At 39.8% G+C, this 18621-nt stretch overlaps 1 protein-coding gene across 1 annotated transcript; it reads left to right on the forward strand.

The window, feature by feature from the left end:
• Window positions 1–6: 6 nt before the first annotated feature.
• ISOC1 (isochorismatase domain containing 1) lies at window positions 7–17780 on the forward strand. The gene is made up of 5 exons (XM_004686683.2): window positions 7–226; window positions 10744–10863; window positions 10971–11174; window positions 12371–12487; window positions 16660–17780. Exons 1-5 carry the CDS (start codon window positions 107–109, stop codon window positions 16804–16806), a joined length of 708 nt encoding a protein of 235 aa, XP_004686740.1. The 5' UTR covers window positions 7–106; the 3' UTR covers window positions 16807–17780.
• Window positions 17781–18621: the final 841 nt, after the last annotated feature.

The following is an 18621-nucleotide window of genomic DNA, read 5'->3' on the forward strand; positions in this document are numbered from 1 at the left end:
GCTCTTCTGCTTCTCGGTCTTCGCGCGGCCCTCGTCCGTGCCGCACGGCGCGGGCTACGAGCTGCTCATCCAGAAGTTCCTCAGCCTGTACGGCGATCAGATCGACATGCACCGCAAATTCGTGGTGCAGCTCTTCGCGGAAGAGTGGGGCCAGTACGTGGACTTGCCCAAGGGCTTCGCCGTGAGCGAGCGCTGCAAGGTGCGCCTCGTGCCGCTGCAGATTCAGGTGAGTCCCCCGGAAGGGCCGTGCGCCCCGAGCTGCTCGCGGTCCCCGCGCCTCCCGGTCCCGTCCGAGTCCCCGCCCCCGCCGCGCTCCTCAGGTGCCCCGCGCCGCCCGGCTGCGGGGCCCGGCGCGTGTCCCCGGCTCGGGAGGGCCGCGCCGCTTTCGCAAGTGTGGGGCCGGCTCAAAGGATCTTCCTGTCCGAAGGTGACCGTCACCAGCTGTCTCCGCCTCAGCGGGGGCGTGGAACCCCCTGGCGTGGGCGGCGGTGCGAACGTCCCCACGTGTGAGGTCCTCAGACCTCCGCATCTGCTATTTGTGCCAGGAACAAGTCCCAGCCTCCTGCGTGACCACGGGGCAGTGTAGTAGTAGCTGTATTTTTATTTGGGGGTGATGCAGGACCGAGGTAAAGGGGATTGCGGGGAGTACAGACCTTAGGGTTTATTCTCCGGAGTTGTGTTTACCGCTTGCGGAAACACAAACTTTAGGAGTCAGACCCTGTCCCCTTCTTCTCGGGCTTTCAGTTCCCGGAGTTGTAGCCTCACCGAATCTTAAGTGATATTAACCGTTTGCCTACTTTCTTCCTAGTAACAGTCGACTGAATCTGTTGATTACAAATGTGTCGCCTACATTGAAAGTACTTGACTCCAGGACCGCAACACCTTCTTAAACACTCCACTTAAGCTAGACCATGATTTTCTAGTTCTGCTAGCTGTACCTGAAGGTTATTTAATGACAAGTATTTCGTAAAAAGGGGTGCGCCCGAGTTGTGTGCATCGGCTCTAGTCGTTTTTTTTTTTTTAAACCTGAGACGAGTCATTGGAAGATTTATATTTTTAATAGAAATTTTGAAAACAAAGAAAGTATAATGTAGATGATGTAGGTACTACGTTTCTCTTTTAGTTTAGAAACTGACATGCCATTTCTTTGGAAACCCAAACTCAAATGTGGAATTTGTGGTTAAAAGACATTTTTAATATTGAAGTGTAGCCAGATGGCTCCCCTTTATTAATGGGCTTCTCAAAGATGCATCCAACTTCTTAAGGTATTTTGGCAGTAATTAATCTAAATAGGCAAAGAAGGTTGCAGAGAGGTGTCAGTCATGAAAACTCTTCAGAACATAAAAATGGGGATTTTTTTCCCCCCAGCTATAGTCACTACAGAATTGTCCTTTTCTTTTTGTCTTCCCCTCCCACCCCACCCCCCACCCCTCTTCTATGCTGGAAGCTTCTGAAGCAGGCACAGCACTTTAATCTGCTTAAAAAAATCCTCTGCTCAAGGGGTTAAAGTCTATGCTATTCCACCTGCCACCCCTGGAGGCCTTAACAGGAAGCTGACATCCCTCAGTCTGTCCTGCTGTACAGACCAGAGATGTGGTGTGTGAGAGGATTCACCTGAGACACAGTGGGGAGCAGAACATGCCCACAACAAAGTACACTGCTGAGGGGAGCAGTGGGTGGGTCAGGAGAGGTCTGCTGCGTCATGTGGGCCACCTCCGGGGTCGAGATCGAACTCTTGCTTCAGTGGCTTTAGCTTCTTAGTGCTGTCCTTTAACCAGTTGTGCCACAGGGAAGGCCAGCTACTTCCCGTTTTTATGTCCTGAAGAGTTTTCAATGACTGACACCTCTCTGCAACCTTCTTTGCCTATTTAGATTTATTGCTGCCAAAATACCCAAAATGTTGGATGAATCTTTGAGAAATCCATTAATAAAGGCGAGAATCCAAATACTAACTGAGGAGCCCTGGGTATACTGGGGATGCCAATGTGTTGCATTCCTGTAGTGTTTGGGAGGGATGATGGTCTGTTGCTAAAAAGATTCTATAATAAACTAGTTTCTCTAACCCCACCCCCAAGTATGTCAGGTTCTTTACCCTCCCCAAGGTAAGATTTTTTTTTTTTTTTTAATATTCAAGGCCTCTGGTCTGACAACTCTTTTAAATTATACATTCTGGAAATTAATAATGTAATGTTTCTGCATGATATGTCTTGTGCATTTATCAAAAGACAAATTGGGGTCACTTGTGGCTTTTGACATATTTTTCTTGGTATAGGAGTTAACATAGTTAATTTTTTTTTTGTGATGAACAGGAATATAACAATAACATTCTGCTCCATCCTTTTAAAAAATGTTTAAATGGTCTGAAACATTTATATAATACTATTTAAAAATATTTTCTGTGTTCTTATCTTGATAATCATAATACTTTGAATTTTTTAGCCAGGTCCCTCACTTAGCTTAAAAATAGGTAATATGCTGAGATACACACATGTAGACACTATATACCTGTTCTAATTTATAAATACCCATTTGAGAAATATATAGGTGTATATATGCACACACATATCTGTGAGATATATGTGTATAACTATACACTTACATATATATGTATATGTGTGTATATTCTCAAAAAAGAAAGGTTTTTTCCAATGACTCCTTTACTGTATTTTGGATCCTAGCTGTAGTATCCTGGAGGTATGAACATTCTGTGGCTAGATGAAACTATAGAGTTCATTCCACATACGTCTGAGTGGGAATTTGTAATACTTGGCACACTGAGTGCAAACATGGGTAAGACCCAGGTATTGTTCCTTACCTAATCATTTAACTTTCCCATTTTGTAGAAAAGCAGAACAGTAAGAAACTACTCAAGGTTACTTGGCTGTGTAATGGTAGAGCTAGCTCAGCATGGAAAGGTCATTGCCTGGAGCTGAAGTAGCATTCATGTTCTCTTTTCATGCTTAATGAAAACTTCAAGCATTATGGAAAACAAGCCACTCACTTGAGCTTCTATTATCATCATTGTCTTGTTGCTCATTGTTCTTTGGGATAGATGCCACTCAGGAAAATTCAAGATAACCCATCAGTGAAACACTGCCACCGGGGATATTAGACCCCTCTCCTGGAAGCAGGGCTGAGGAACGTGAGGCTGGCCACATGAGTCCACTTCTTTAATAGCGTGGCTGATTATTTCTCTGAGAGTTCTCTGTGGCCTTGCCTCACCTGCTATATATTCTGGAATGTGTTCTTAACTTGCTGTCATGTTCACCCTGACTGCTGTTGCTATGACCTTGTGTAGCAGTGAGGTTGCTTATACTTTATTGTCTGTACTGATAGTTGGTTCGTGCTTCACAGCACGATCTTTTAAGACCCTCCTTCTTTGTTAGTATGAGACAGTGGTATCTTTTAAGTGTCCTCTTTTATGAAATAGTCTGTCAGAGTGACCCAGTGTCTGCTGGCAGCTCAGGTAACTGAAGATGGCTCATGTTTCAAGCATAGATATGTGTCTGCATGATTTATATTCTGAATGCTTGAAGTCTGAGGAATTTTGAGATGCCAGGATGGAAATATAAGTGAGAGGATTATGCAGTGGGAATTTAGATCATTTTAAAGACTTTAGAAGTCTAATTTTTCAAAATGTATTTCCTAGGTTTTAATGAGAGGAAGCATTCAACCCTGGAATCTCTTGTAAATTTGATATTATACTCCATCGGAACGTTCCTTGTCACCAGGAAGGCAGAACCCAAAGAGAGAGAGGAGAGAAGGATTGACCATTGTGAGACTAGTAAGAGGAAATTTGCTTTGGTGTAAACAGGGTTATCTCTGGTCCCTTTGTGTAGGCACAAAATAAGCGTTTCCCTGGGAAGGCGTGTTGTCCTTTTCCTGCTTTGGTTAATGGGGAAGAGATTCTGCTATAGCTTTCACCTTCTGGGAAGTTGATTACTGTTATTATTATTTTAAACAGAGGCATGGGCATTTTATAGCTTCATGAGACCTGAGAGTTCTTGCTGGGTAGGGAGTGAAGGCAGACTTCGGACAGAAGAAAGATGTGAATCCATTTTCTCTTTGACTTGCTGGCTTGAAGGCAGTGATTTTTGATCACAAAATTTTTACCATGGGAGTGTGGGAGCCAAAGCACAGAAACCCAGTAGAGACACAGGCAGGACGCACCTCCAGTGGGTAGACAACATCTGGGAACTGAGCAGGCAGCTGGGTCCTGAGGCTGTAGTCATTGTTTCTGCTCTGCTGATTTAATGGGAGTGTATCACTAAAAAAATTTTATCTTCCAGGGGTAAATGCAGTGTAGTGTGTACACATGTTGATTTTCAGTGGTGTTCTTCTGAAACATGTAATGCAGTCCTACTTCAATAAAAAAAAAAAGTGTATTCTAGATGATTGTTCAAACAATACTTTTTGCACCTTGTACATGCATTGAGAGGTTACATGTACATAGGCTATTTGAAAGTGGGAGCTATGCTTTGAGCTTGGAAATTTTCTTTTCATTTAGTTAGTGAAGGGAAATCCAGTACATTCAAAGGTCACGGTGTTCTCGGAACAGGGCCAGCTTCACCTTTACTCCAGTCAGAGTCAGGACTTAAGAAAGCCCTGAGTCCTTATCTCTGAGGTGAATGGAGACAACAGATACCCCTGGGGAGCTCATAGGTTAAACGATTAGCTAGAGTTGTAATAATAGAAATTAAATTTTCTCTTAATACTTAAATTCAAGAGCCCAAACCTGTTTTGCCTGGAATGGATCAAGCAGTAGCAAGTCTTTCGTTGACATGTGGAAATTCACTTTATGAATCATTTTCATAACTCTGCAGACTGTGTTAACATAAGAAACAAGGCAGTAGGAGATCTTACTAGTAAGTAGTATTTTAGAATCAATAGAACAAATGTTTTTTAATATGTGCATAACGTTAGAATATAGGGTGCGTTTCCTCAATGAGGGTTATCTCTGTGGCTTGTAATACACTTACTGATGACACAAAATTCATTTTATCTTTGAAGTAGGCCAACAAGGGAGAAGCTGTTTTTCACATTCTGTCATAGAATAAGAAATTACTGTTTGGAAATGTTAGTGCTTATTTCATATCATTGAAATTAGTGAGGTTGAACTCAGATTCTGATGCCCACAGACTGCCTGTAGGAACCTCTGTAACCCAAGGAGTCCTATCACAGACCTCTGTTTTGAGTGAGTCAGTATAGGAACAAATTCTTCCTACAGCAGTTGTGACTTAACATCCTTGAAAACAGTTCTGAGTGAAATAATGTTACCCTGGGTCCCCTTCTGAATTATCTCCTGTAGATCATGCCTGTTTTGTGACTATAATAATAGACTGTGGGCGTTTTGAAAACATCACATTTGAAATTCTGAACTTAATTCATTCCTAACAATAAGCAGTTTATTCACTATGAATACTTCACCAGGAAACTGCTGGACCAGTGGAAGTGTACCTAAGTACCCAAACTGAGTGGTTTATATAACAGTAATTTACGTTTTCACAGTTTTGGAGGTCAGAGATGAAAGTATGTGGGGGATTGGTTTTCTCTAAGGGCTGTGAGGGACTGTTATTGTTCTATGACTCTCTCAGTTTTGGGATTTGCTCACAATCTTTGTCATCTCTTGACTCAGGGACTCATCACCGTGATCACTGCCTTCAAGTTCACAAGGCACTGTGCTATGTGGAAATTTCCCTTTCTTGTAAGGATATCAGCCTTAGAGAGCCTCTCTACTCCTGGATGACCCCATCTTCACTGATTAATTTTTTAAGTGACTTTATTTACAAATAAGACCGCTCTAAGGTACTGAGGGTTAGGACTTACAATATGAACTTTAGGGACACAATTCAACATAACCCTCATCTGGGGAGAACAAAACAGGTGCATAGTAATTCATGAAGCAAGGCTGACACCCTGTATGCACCCAAGAGGGACCAAGCAGGGAGGGGCCCATAGCAAGTCTGCGGTCATTATGAAAGCAGGGTCAGAGCTTAATGATGGCGGTAGAGGAGGGTATGTGCTGTCTTAACAGGAGACACTTTTTGATTATGCTGCATTGATCTGCAATTGATGTACTTGTACTCCTGCTATTTGGTCAATCTATAATTTGGTACTGCTAGGATTTTCAGTTTTTGGAGCTGCAACTGTAAATGTTTGACTATGGACAATATTTTTAGTGATCTGTAAGCTTTTGGTTTAAAGGAAATGCATGTGTCAAAGTTAGAAGGCCTAGAATTAGAGGTGATTTGTAATTTAAACAATTCTGTTGGATTCCATGTTTTGGGAAGAGTGGAGTAGCTTAGACACAGGTTTTTGCTTTATTTATATTTTTGTTCAAAGCCTATCTTTTGGCTTGTAGTATGTGACGGTTATTCACAAAGTAGCATTTCCTCGACTTCCTTAGTAGAGGGAGATCTTTGTGTTTAAATTGTTTTTTAAAGATTTATTTATGCATACAGACCAGAGGTGCAGGGGCAGTGAGAGGATTCACCAGAGACAGAGTAGGGAGCAGAACAGGCAAATTGACAAGTACACTGCTGAGGGGAGCAGCAGGAAGGTCAGGAGAGACCTGCGCCATGTCCATCTCCATGGTGGGGATGGAACTCATGCTGAACTGGCTTTAGCTTCTTAGTGCTGTGCTTTAACCTGCTGTGCTGCTGTGCCTTAACCTGCTGTGCTGCTGTGCCACCAGGGAGGGTCCTAAATTTTTTTTTTTTTTTGTGGACTAGTGCTAGAGTGAGGCAGAATTTCAAAGATAATCTGGAGAGTCCTTATATATCTGCACTCAATTTCCCCTCCTGCTAACACTTTACTGTGTGCTGTTTGTCATAACTAAGGAACCAGCATTACTATGTTACTATTAATCGAGCTATCTGCCTTATTGGGATTTCACTAGATTTCTCCCTAATGCCCTTTTTATGTTCCAGGATCTGACCCAGGATACTGATTAGTTTTACTAGTCTTATCTCCTTGGGTTCCTCTGGGTTATGACAGCCCTTAGACTTTCTCTGCTTTTGATGACCTTGAGTTCTGAGGTGTACGGATAAGGTGTGATTTATCTGAATTTTTCTTCATGCTTAGACTGGAGTTGTGGGATTTTTTGGAGGAGGATTATGAACATTCCTTCTGTTCACACTGCGTCGCCTCCAGGGTCCAGCCTGTGACATAACACCCTTGGTTCCCTGATCTTCATACCTGGCAGGGGCAGTGCTAGACAGGTTTTCTCCATTGCAGTTACCCTCCCCTCTCTACACACTGTTCTCAGGAAGTGAATTACTAAATGCAGGCCAAATTCAAGGGGATGTTGGAAGTTAGACTCCTTGAGAAGAGAACATCTAGACAATTCTGATTCACTAAATTATAACCAGTCAGCTCTGCATAAATCCCCTTAATGTCTGTGCTACCTTTCTTTTCTTACTTAAGGCTTAAAGGCGATGAGTTCCTATATTTGAAAGGGTTTGCTGGGTGATGAGGTTTCAGGGCTCCATTCTCTGACCCCTTCCATCATGTCTAATGTGACATCCATCTGTGTTGTCCCTGCCCAGAGCTAGGTGAATTAGTTACTGAGAATCATCAGATAACAGAAACCTGGGAGAACAACACAACCTTGAATATTGAGGATTTCTGGGTAGGTAAGGTATTATTCCTTTAAGTGTCCCAATTTTGAATATTTTGATCATTTTATATTGTAGCTATTCTGAAATGTTATATAATTTAATATCTCTTACTGAGCATGCTAGAATGTTATTGTTCCACTGTATTCATAGGCGGCTTATTATTCCGTCACTATTGAGGCCTAGGCTACAGAGCTATTTGACTTTTGATCTGCTTTTATTGTATTTAAATTTTTTTCTCTGTCATTTCTTCTGCCACCTTGCCTACCTCTGGCAATTGTTTCTTATTTGCATTTTATAAACTGGTGTGAATTGAGAATTGAGACAACCAAAATTGTTAGGTGCATATGTAGAGTTGGTAGTGGAGCCTCAGATAAGAGCTGATAGCTGAAGCTGGAAGGAAGTATAAACTATAAGCATGTTAGTGCAGGGATACAGCTCACTGCAGTAACTGCCCAGTGGCGTTAGTTTGCATGAGTGTTGGTTCCACCTGTTGTACAATGATGGGATTGGCTGAGTTACATTATTATAATTGGCCAGTGTTGTAGGCAAATAGCTTTTTATACTATGGCCTAAGCACGTTCTGGATGACTAGGAGCCCACTGTTCAACTTTGCAAAAAGAAAATGTAGAGTGTTTGTACCAAAACTGAGTACATACTAAGAATTTAAAGTACAGTTGTTGGTTTTTGGTTTGTTTTTTTGTTTTTTTTTTTTTTTCATTTTTAAAAAAGATTTATTTGTGCATACAGAACTGGGGTACAGGTCAGAGGTGCAGGGGCGGTGAGCGGATTCACCCGTGACAGATTGGGGAGCAGAACAGGCAGATTGACAAAGTACACTGTTGAGGGGAGCAGCGGGCGAGATCAGAGAGGTCTGCCCTGCCGTGTGGGTCACCTCCCTGGCTGGGTATTGAACTTATGCTGAAGAATCTGCGGCTAGCTTCCTACTGCTGTGCTTTAACCTGTTGTGCACCAGGGAGGGCCCTAAGATATAGTTGTAAATATTGATTGGTGTTAAAACTAATACCCTAAATATTTACCTAAGTTTGATGCTCACTGTTTTCTAAAATGACTGATATGGAGGCAAATTACTTTGCATTACAAATATAAGAGCTAAACATAGAGTATATAATTTAAGATATGTGTGTATTTATTTTAATCATACTTTATTAACACAGTAGGAAAGTCCTATATACAGTGTCAAAATTACAGATGTTACATTGTTAGGTGAAGTTGGGAGAATTTAGTATCAGAGGGAGATTAAAGTGTCCTCAAACCAGGATGTAGATAAAGTGCACACTGACTGGAACAGCCATGCTATTAGAGATAAAAGATTTTATGTAATGGTTTACTTTATTCCTGTATAATTATTTCCCAAGAGCCCCCTGAGTGCACAGGCGCTGAGATAGAGAGGCTAGGTCCAGTCTAGTGGTGAAGCCAGATACTTGGGACACAGCCTCCTCATGAATTATCAGTAGTGATTGTGCATGGTTTTTGTGAGAGCAAAACAGGGTCATTTGATGAAAGATATGGGGATGCCTAGTAAACATAAGGGTCCCTGTTCATTTAGGATTAGACCCATATGCTAGAGAGCTTTCTATGATGCGAGAAGGCAGGGAGAAGCAACCTAGCCATTTAAGAATCCAACAAATTTTTTTTTTTTAAAGATTTATTTATTCATACAGAACGGGGGTACAGGCCAGAGATGCGGAGGATTAGAGGATTCACCAGAGACAGAGAGGGGAGCAGAACAGGCAGATCGACAAAGTACACTGCTGAGGGGAGCAGCGGGCGGGTCAGGAGAGGTCTGCCCCGCCATGTGGATCTCCTCCGGGGCAGGCCGGAATCGAACTCATGCGGAAGTGCCTTAAGCTTCTTAGTGCTGTGCTTTAACCTGCTACACCACCAGGGAGGGCAAGATATTTTTTTTTAAAGATTTGTTTATTTATGTGTACTAGATCTGGGGTACAGGCCAGAGGTGCAGGAGGTGAGAGGCTTCACCAGAGACAGCTTGGAGCAGAACAGGTAGACCCTCTGAAATACACTGCTGAGGGGAGCAGTGGGCAGGTCAGGAGAGGTCTGTTGGCCATGTGGGTCAGCTCCCTGGTGGGGGATCGAACTTGTGCTGAAATATTGCATCTAGCTTCCTAGTGCTGTGCTTTAAACCCATCGTGTCACCCTGGAGGGCCCAAAAAGACTAATTCTTATAAATAACAGAGATGTTGTTTTGGGTACTTTTGGGTACATCAGTATTAGACACAAAATACTAGAGTAGATCCACTACAGCAATTAATGTAAAGCTTAGCTATCAAATACCCAGTTTTTATCTTCATTAAATTTCCTGATTGTTGTAGATATATTTAAGAAAGCTGATGGTTCTGTCTGACCACTTAAGAGTGGTGATGTGCAGGCCTTCATTTCATTACATGTTTTTGTTTACGAAGTTGTTATTGAGAATAGCATATTTCTGTTTCTGTCTTGATGTTAGCAGTAATTCTGTATTTGCTGTGGATCAGTCAATTGATTTACGTTTTATTCCTTAGTCTCTTTTATAGATTTTAGATTTTGTTCTTTATACTTTAAAGTGATACTTCAATCAAGTTTAAGTTTTTAGTGTTCGAACATTTTTTCTGATTATACTGCAATACATATTTTTAAATGACAGAGAATTCTTTTAAATAGCACTGGGAAATGTAAGAAAGTATAACTATGTAACCACTTGTATTTTTATATACTTGTTCTACTTTTAATTATTTGTTTTACATTACTAAAACACTACTGAGGTGTACTCTGCTTTCAAAATTGTGTTACTCCTGAGATAGCATGAATTCTTTGAAAACCTGTATTACATATTATTTTAATTGAGTATCAAAAAATTTTGTCATGTGAATGTGTTCAAAGTTGCTAAATCATTTCTATATTGTTGACCCTTGGTTGATTTCTAATTTTCGCCATTAACAACCAACCATTCAGTGAAAGTCTGGATGAATTTTTTTTCTTGGAATTCAGAAAATGACTTTTGAATGATAGTTGTAGATATTGAATCAAACAATAGAAAACCTTTTACTGCTTTATTGACTCCATTGTACAACAAGCACTAAATCATTTCTTTCTCCCTTTTCCTTAGCTCACTACCCTGGGAAATCTTACAGCTTCCAGCACTGTGTTTTTTTGCTGTGACATGCAGGAAAGATTCAGACCAGCCATCAAGTACTTTGGAGATATTATTAGTGTGGGACAAAGATTGGTATGATTATTTATTTTCTCCAATTTGCTGAAGTATGATACTCATTCCTATGGAAGCATATATAGGTATATTGCTAATTGTTTTTGTGTTTGGTTGCTTTTTTCCAGTTACAAGGAGCCCGGATTTTAGGAATTCCAGTTATTGTAACAGAACAGTACCCTAAAGGTCTTGGAAGCACTGTTCAAGAAATTGATTTAACAGGTGTAAAATTGGTACTTCCAAAGACCAAGTTTTCCATGGTCTTACCAGAGGTTGAGGCGGCATTAGCAGAGATCCCTGGAGTTAGGAGTGTTGTGTTATTTGGAGTAGAAGTAAGTACTTTTTGTTATGTTTGGATACAATATCATATGTATGTAGAAAACTGAGTTGTGAAAGAAGAAACTAAAACTCTGACATGTTATGTAACTGACCCTGGGTCATAACAGTAAGACACGGCTGGCTTTGAATCTAGATTGACTGATTCTTCAGCCTTACTTTTAACCAAAAATTTAGAATACAGTTTCACCAGAGGCATTCTGTTTATTTGTTATAGGATTTCACCTATTTAATTAGGATTTCACAGTTATTTAATTATTTAACAGCTATTGAATTCAGGTTTAGAAATTAGGGGGAAATTATGAAGACAAACCAAAACAACAATATACCTGTGAGGTTTTGTTTTTAATGTGATAGGGTTTGATTTCAGTAACGGCAGCATAGAGAGCACAGAGAGAACCTGTTTGTATAAATGTTGTAGCAGATGCTGTTGCTGGCTTTTGTACTTTTTTTGCTCACTCATTATCATCTCATGCCTGATCAGAATCATCTTTGATTAGTTCTCCAGTGCTAATTTTAAGGCATCACTTGATAATTCTCTAAAGCTCACACCCTGTGAAGATAAGATTGGCATTGTGGGCTTATTGAGATCTACTCTTGGTTGTACAATCAGTTATGTTTTAACTATTTTTCTGCTAACGCACTGTGGTAAGTTAGTACCTACAAAGATGGAATCTGTATAATGCATCTGCTGGTGATTTACACGACTTATTTTTACCTGTATCACAAGTTATTGTTCATTTGGCCTCCCTTTAGAGCTGGGTGTCTTGTAACTCAGTTTTTCCACTACTTCCTCATTTTGTACTGCACAGTCATTCTTTGTGTTCAGGCACTTTGTATGAGTTCAGAAATAAACCCAACCGCAAGTGGCATCAAAGCTGACTGGTAGTTGTCAGCTGTGTGAAGGTCATTCATATGTCACAGGTGAAAATCTTTAAACAATTCTCACAGGACTCTGTGCAAGTCTCTAGTTTAAGGGACTTTGATGTAATCTAGTTCCTGACTTTACAAAGAGAATACTAAAGCCAAAGGTGGTGTTGCACACTCAAGATTACCTTGTCAGAGGCAAGACTAGAGGATGGACAGGTCTCTTTAGACCTGCAGTGCTCTCTGCTTTATCCTGTTATTGTCTGTTTGTAAAATACTCTTAGCTTACTGCATGATTACATATGACTTTTTGCTTTGCTGCCAGACTCATGTGTGTATTCAGCAAACTGCCTTGGAGCTGGTTGGCCGAGGTATAGAGGTTCATATTGTTGCTGATGCCACCTCATCCAGAAGCATGATGGACAGGATGTTTGCTCTTGAGGTAATTGTTCTTCTTTAAAATAAATCATTTATTGAATTTTCCAAATAACCTTAGAGAGTGTTGAATAGCTAATGGCAGTGAAATATTTGCCTCTTCAATTTGAGCAGGGACTGAAAGTATAAGACTCATGAATTTCAATGTGGGTGGTGCTCTCTGGACTTGGAGTTCTCACTATTATGTCTTCTTTTTGTTCTCATGTCTTCTAGATCTCAGTTTGTAGTGTCACAAACAGTTCATTTGTATTTTTTGTTGTTCCTTCCCTGTAGTTTTACATGTGAACTAAGAGATAGTCCACAAAACCTAATCTGAAACTGAGTCATTTGCAAATCTAAGTCAGCTCACCGGGCTTGACTAGGATCTGGCGTAAAACGTGGGCACAATGGGCCTAAGTCTGTTTCAACTTTATATTGGGCTCCTTCTGAGTTGCTTTCCTTGAATTTCTGGGAAGAGGAAGTATGGCACTGCTCACAAACAATATCACATGCCTCTCTGCACCAGAGGGTCAAATGTACAATGGAGTCAGAGTCAATGACTCTCTTACTTAAACATCTTTTAGTCCAAAACTGTTGCACAGCAGACTATCACTTATTTCTTTGAAACATTATCTCCCATCTTGTTGATCTCTTTCTTTGTGTTCCTTTCTCTTTTTTTTCATTTTAAATTTAATTCTAATTTTATAATTTTAGAGTAGTGTGAACTGAGTTGTTGAGTTCTTTAGCTGATTTACTTAATTTTTTTTTTTAAATTTACTTACTTATGCATACAGAACTGGGGTACAGGTCAGAGGTGTAGGAGCGGTGAGAGTATTCACCAGAGACAGATTGGGGAGCAGAATTGATGAAGTACATTGCTGAGGGGAACAGTGGGTGAGATAGGAGAAGTCTGCCATACCATGTGGGTCACTTCCTTGGCCTGGGATCGAACGCCCATGCTGCTGTGGTTACGGTTAGCTTCATAGTGCAGTGCAGTGTTTTAACCCATTGTGCCATAGGGGAGGGCCCAATGATTTATTTTTATTGAGTATGGAATGTATGGAAATTTTTTTGGAGATCATCCAATGTCCCACGGACAACCTGGACTATGAACCACTTCACTATAGGATTTCTACATCATTTCCCTTTAGTCCAAAGTGTTCCTGAGAGTGGTAGGGCAGGCCAGTGAGAAGAGTCACATCTAGTCAAAGGAAGAAAGTTGTCAAGCCAGTGGGACGAGCTGACACAGACGTGGGTGGCTAGCAGTTGAAGGCAATTGAAGTGGTTGACCTGCCCTTCTCTATTCTTCAAGCAGTCAGACATATTTTGGGATGACTTTTGGAAAATACTTTCCTTTATTTTGCTCAACTATTTTTAAATCCATTTGGATAATTTGGTTCTCTGGTCTTCATTTGGTCTTCATCTGGTCTTCATAATTTGGTTCTTCAATCCATTTTAATTGAAAGTTAAGCAACTTCCACTTTTCAGATTTCCTTAGTGACCTAAATTTAAACAACCTCATTACTGGATCTTCACCATTTTGGCAAGCAGCCCTTTCCATCTGTGGATAACCTTTATGATAATAGTATTGCTTTATAATACTGAGGTACAGAATTTGAAGTGCTTCCAAAGAAGTAAAAAGCTAAAACCATAGAGAAAATAAAGTCCTTGCTTATAAGGAAAAGGCTAGCACACATGATCTACATTTATTATATGTATTTAGATATGTCTTTATTAGGGCCTTTATGTCAGGCAGTTTTGATTATTGGCAATTGTATCATCTTAGGAGAGTTGGAAAATTCAGTATTCTCGGGGACTCATTTCACATGAGACTCAGATTATTTATAGTCTGAATCTCATTCTTTGAGAGGTAGCGTGGGATCTCAGGGATGAGTCCAAATAATGGTGTATGTATGTGTGAGATATGGGTGGGTGTGAGCACAATTTCTAACATTTTATAAATTTGTGTTGAACAGACTATCAGTATCTATGCTTTAAATTTCAGCTTGGTGAAAATGGAAATAATAATAGTGACTACATGGAAAGCTTTTTGTGAGGATTAAGTTGATACACTTAGTATCAACTAGACTCAAAGTTAGTTCCTGCTGTGATTTTATTTTTTTATCATTGTCTTCATCACAGTAATTATATATAAGCAGATAACCTCTGAGACCCAGAAGGGACTACTCTTGAGAAGTTTGGAGGAGGCAAGAAAAGAATGTGGTGGAGGTTGGATTTGGATGAACCTAGACCAGCTAATATTGCCTTGGGTTAGTGCTGAATTTAAAAGAGAAAAAATGAAATCAGGTCAGGTGGTCATGGGGAAAACCTGTCTTAGGTTTTTCCTTAGTCTTTATGTGATAGGAAGATGATTTTGTTTGTTCCATTGGAGAAACTGTTAAGGTTTTTATTCTGTGACTGTGAAAGTTAAATAGTAATCAACTCTTCATCATCTCTGTTTCTTTAGGACATAGCTCAACTTAATTCCTGAATTTGTCCATTTGCCTGTTAACATCATTATACTAGAAGATTTATAGTTAATCATTATAGTTAATCAAAACTACTATGCCAGGACCTATAGTGTTTTTTTATTTAACAAGTATTTTTGAGCACTTACTATTTGTCAGACATTATTTCTTCCAACTAATAATTGTAAAGTAAGTGCCAAATAAACTAGAATGTAGCCATCTCCAGTGGATGTTCTGACTGCTTAAATGTTTCTTTGTGACAAGAGACTGATCTGGTGTTGTTATCCTGTGACTTGCTTAGAAATTACATCTAAGAACCTCACCTTCCTGTTCTTACAGTGCGGGTTTCCTGGAGTGAAGGTTGACCTTTTCAGAGGGATCCCTTCTCCCCTTTCCCTTTTCTTTCTCATCCTCCACTTTCCTTTCTTTGCCCTCTTGCCTTCTCCTTCCTTTTTTTTTTTTTTTTTTTTGCTATTTCTGTCTGCGGTTATTATGATTCCTCTGAGCAGTTTGGCAAGGGCACCCCTTCACCTGTCCATGGAACTTTCGTATTTATTCTGTGAAGTGTGTGATGGCCATTATCATCCAGGGGCACCTTCCTAATCTTAAAGTGAACTTCTTTCCTCCCACCATCAGTGTTTTCCAGACTGGGGCTTTTATTTTTGAAGGGCTCACATGCTATATGCTAAATGTTTGGAGACTATAAGAAAGAAAAAAAAAATATTTAGAATCCTCATTCTAATTCCTGCAGTAATTTCACTGTAATTACAATACTGGTTATAGACAATTGTATAATAAATCAGTGATGCATAGAATATTCTGAATAGCTGCATTTATACTCATGGCACAAGTGAAGCTTTAGAAGTCAATCCTCTCCACCCCCAATGTTTTTCTTAATTAACTACTAAATGCCAACCATTGTTAATCCATACACCTCGTGACTTTTTATTTTATGCATACGGAACTGGGGTACAAGCCAGAGATGCAGGGGTGGTGAGAGGATTCACCAGAGACAGAGTGGGGAGCAGAACAGGCAGATGGACTGAAGTACACTGATGAGGGGAGCAGCGGGCAGGTCAGGAGAGGTCTGCCACACCATGTGGATCTCCTCCAGGGCAGGGATCGAACTCGCACTGAAGCAGCTGCAGTCCACTTGCAGTGCTGCTTCCTACCCTATTGCGCCATCAGGGAGGGCCTTGTGACTTCTTACATGAGCTCAGTTAAGTGATGTAGGGAGAAATACGGATGGAGTTTCCTTTTGTAAAATTTCAATAATAAAAGTAGAAATAAAGAATTTAATACTTGATCAAAGGCTCTTCATTAGTGAATGATGGAAGACGAAGTGTGAGTCTGCAGGGAGGGTTTAGGAAGCAGCAGCTGTCAGAAGTGTGCAAGTGCTCGCTGATGAGGACGTAGCGATGCGTTTGCTTTCTCTCCTGTCTTCCATGTTTTGTAGCGTTATCTCCAATTGCCCTCCAGCCCCCATCATGTACAAGTTACAATATTGACTACCTGTAATTGTTTCTAGTCCATGTTGTTGATATCAAGAAGTTGTAATGGGATGGTGGTGTGACTAGTTTGAAATCTTTTTCCATCACTGAATTGAACAGTGTGACTGAGAACCTTGGTTCTGAGAGAAATGTGTGTTCCAGCACATACTTTTGCTGTTTTAAAATTAGTGTCCATTCTTGCGCTTAGTTCCTTATTTGTCTTTGTCTCCTTTTTTTAAAAGCGTCTTGCTCGAACTGGGATCATAGTGACTACGAGTGAGGCAGTTCTTCTACAGCTGGTGGCTGATAAAGACCATCCAAAATTCAAGGAAATTCAGAATCTAATTAAGGCGAGTGCTCCAGAGTCGGGTCTGCTTTCCAAAGTATAGGAGATCTGAAGGACTGGTATGCTGTCACCATCAAGCAGCAGAACTGTCAGCTCAGACAAGCTCCTGTCTCAACTAGAATTAAAAAGTTAAGTTAAAAATTGGCTCCTTTTTTGCGCCTCCTAGTGAAACATAACAGTTAGAAACATCAAAGGCTTCAGGTGCTGCTTAACCTTTTTTTGTTAATGTGCTTTTAATTATTAAAAATAATTACAATGGAGGTGCCTGTTTTGTCTCTATGTATTTACTGACCATAACTTTCTAAGTGCACACTCTTGTGAAGTGTTCTGAAATTGTGCTGTGCACTTTAAAGAAAAAAAATGTACCCATAATATAATGGTTTGACTTTTGTATTATTGTACAATGTATGTTACAATGTTAATGTAGATTCAATGCTTTCCCTTTACAGGTTGTTTGAAATAGGATTCTTCTGTGGGAATTTGAAATAAGATTCTGGCTTGTTACCCCCTTCCTTAAACATGCAATCAATTTACTTGATTGAGTGAATTGCATTGATATAACCGGAGAAAATTAAGTTGAATAATCGTACATCTTTTTTTGATTATGCTAATATTCTTATTCTAGTCATCATTACTAATTATCTGTGAACAGTCTCTCTTTTAGTGGAATCTTTTACCTAGAGACTCCTTGAGTCATTGCTTAACTTAATTTGTAAACAGGTGGGATGATTTGCAATGCCATATAATCAGTGGAGGCTGCTGTCTTAAAATCTTGAAAGTATGCCTTCAACTGAATATCTTAACATCATCTGGAATTAAATTTTCGCAAAAAAGATAAAGGCTGGATAAAATGTCGTTTTCAAATGTCCACCTGTGGTACTTTCTCCATCTTCCCTCTACTTATTCTTAATGCAAAAGGGCATCAGTAAATGATTTGGAATATTAATTTTGTAGTCATTGCTATTCTTCAATAAATTTATTTTCATTACTTATTAGATGATTTTAAAACATTTTTAATACGTGAAATATAAAATGTTGCTGTCTTTTATATTAAAAGTAATAAAAATGTATTACGTGAATGAAATTCTTTTTTCTCCTTCCTCTCCAGTCCCCACAACATGACTCTGAGTAATTGCCAAGAGATTTTAGTATTTATTTAAAGGTATAACATTTTGATACTGACAACTTTTCAGCTCATGGGAATTTTCAAAGAAAGAAGATCTTCATAAGTGGGTGCAAAGGGATTTTGTTGAAAGGCCTTTTTCATTGTTTGAAAGCAGTTGCACTAAGCACAAACTGACCATAGTCTTTGTGGTTGCATTTCAGTATTGTTTTCCCAGGAAATACGTGTCCAAAGAAGAAAGATTTCTCCAGTATTTAAAAACAGTTGTTAATCGGTTTTAGCTATTACTCTCTGCACATCCGTATAAATGTCAATCCCCTTGTTAAAATGACTTCGGTTCAGTAGTGGGGTGGGGGATGTGTGGCTGACATTTTGCTTTCTCAGGAAAAAAAAAAAGAAAAAGACACTTTGAGGAGCAAGAATTGAACTCTTATCACCTGTGCTGCACCCAGGCCCTTCAATTCTGTACCAGCACAGGGAACTCTTTTCATAGCTGAAAATAATTCTGTGATTGAATTGGTTTCTGTGACTGGGATAACAAGTTACCAGTAACCTAATGGTTAGTGATTGAAAACAATACAAATTATCTTACAGTTCTGTAGGTTAAAATTTTAAAATAGATCTAGGCCAACAAAAATATCCAGTCTTCTCATGTGGTAACTCTCTGACTCAATTCTCTGCCTCACATGGTACACTGGATGAGCCCAGCTAGTCTCCCTGTTTTAAGATCGAGTA

Source organism: Condylura cristata, unplaced genomic scaffold (genome assembly GCF_000260355.1).
Source record: "Condylura cristata isolate star-nosed mole 26May11 unplaced genomic scaffold, ConCri1.0 scaffold00021, whole genome shotgun sequence".
NCBI lineage: Eukaryota > Metazoa > Chordata > Mammalia > Eulipotyphla > Talpidae > Condylura > Condylura cristata.

Excerpts from the sequence above, each read along its gene's own strand:
- ISOC1 (XM_004686683.2), top strand. The coding sequence starts at position 107 with ATGCACCGCAAATTCGTGGTGCAGCTCTTCGCGGAAGAGTGGGGCCAG. Across the intron at positions 11,175-12,370 it reads TTGTGTTATTTGGAGTAGAA|ACTCATGTGTGTATTCAGCA; the intron begins GTAAGTACTTTT and ends CTTTGCTGCCAG. Across the intron at positions 12,488-16,659 it reads ACAGGATGTTTGCTCTTGAG|CGTCTTGCTCGAACTGGGAT; the intron begins GTAATTGTTCTT and ends TTTTTTTAAAAG.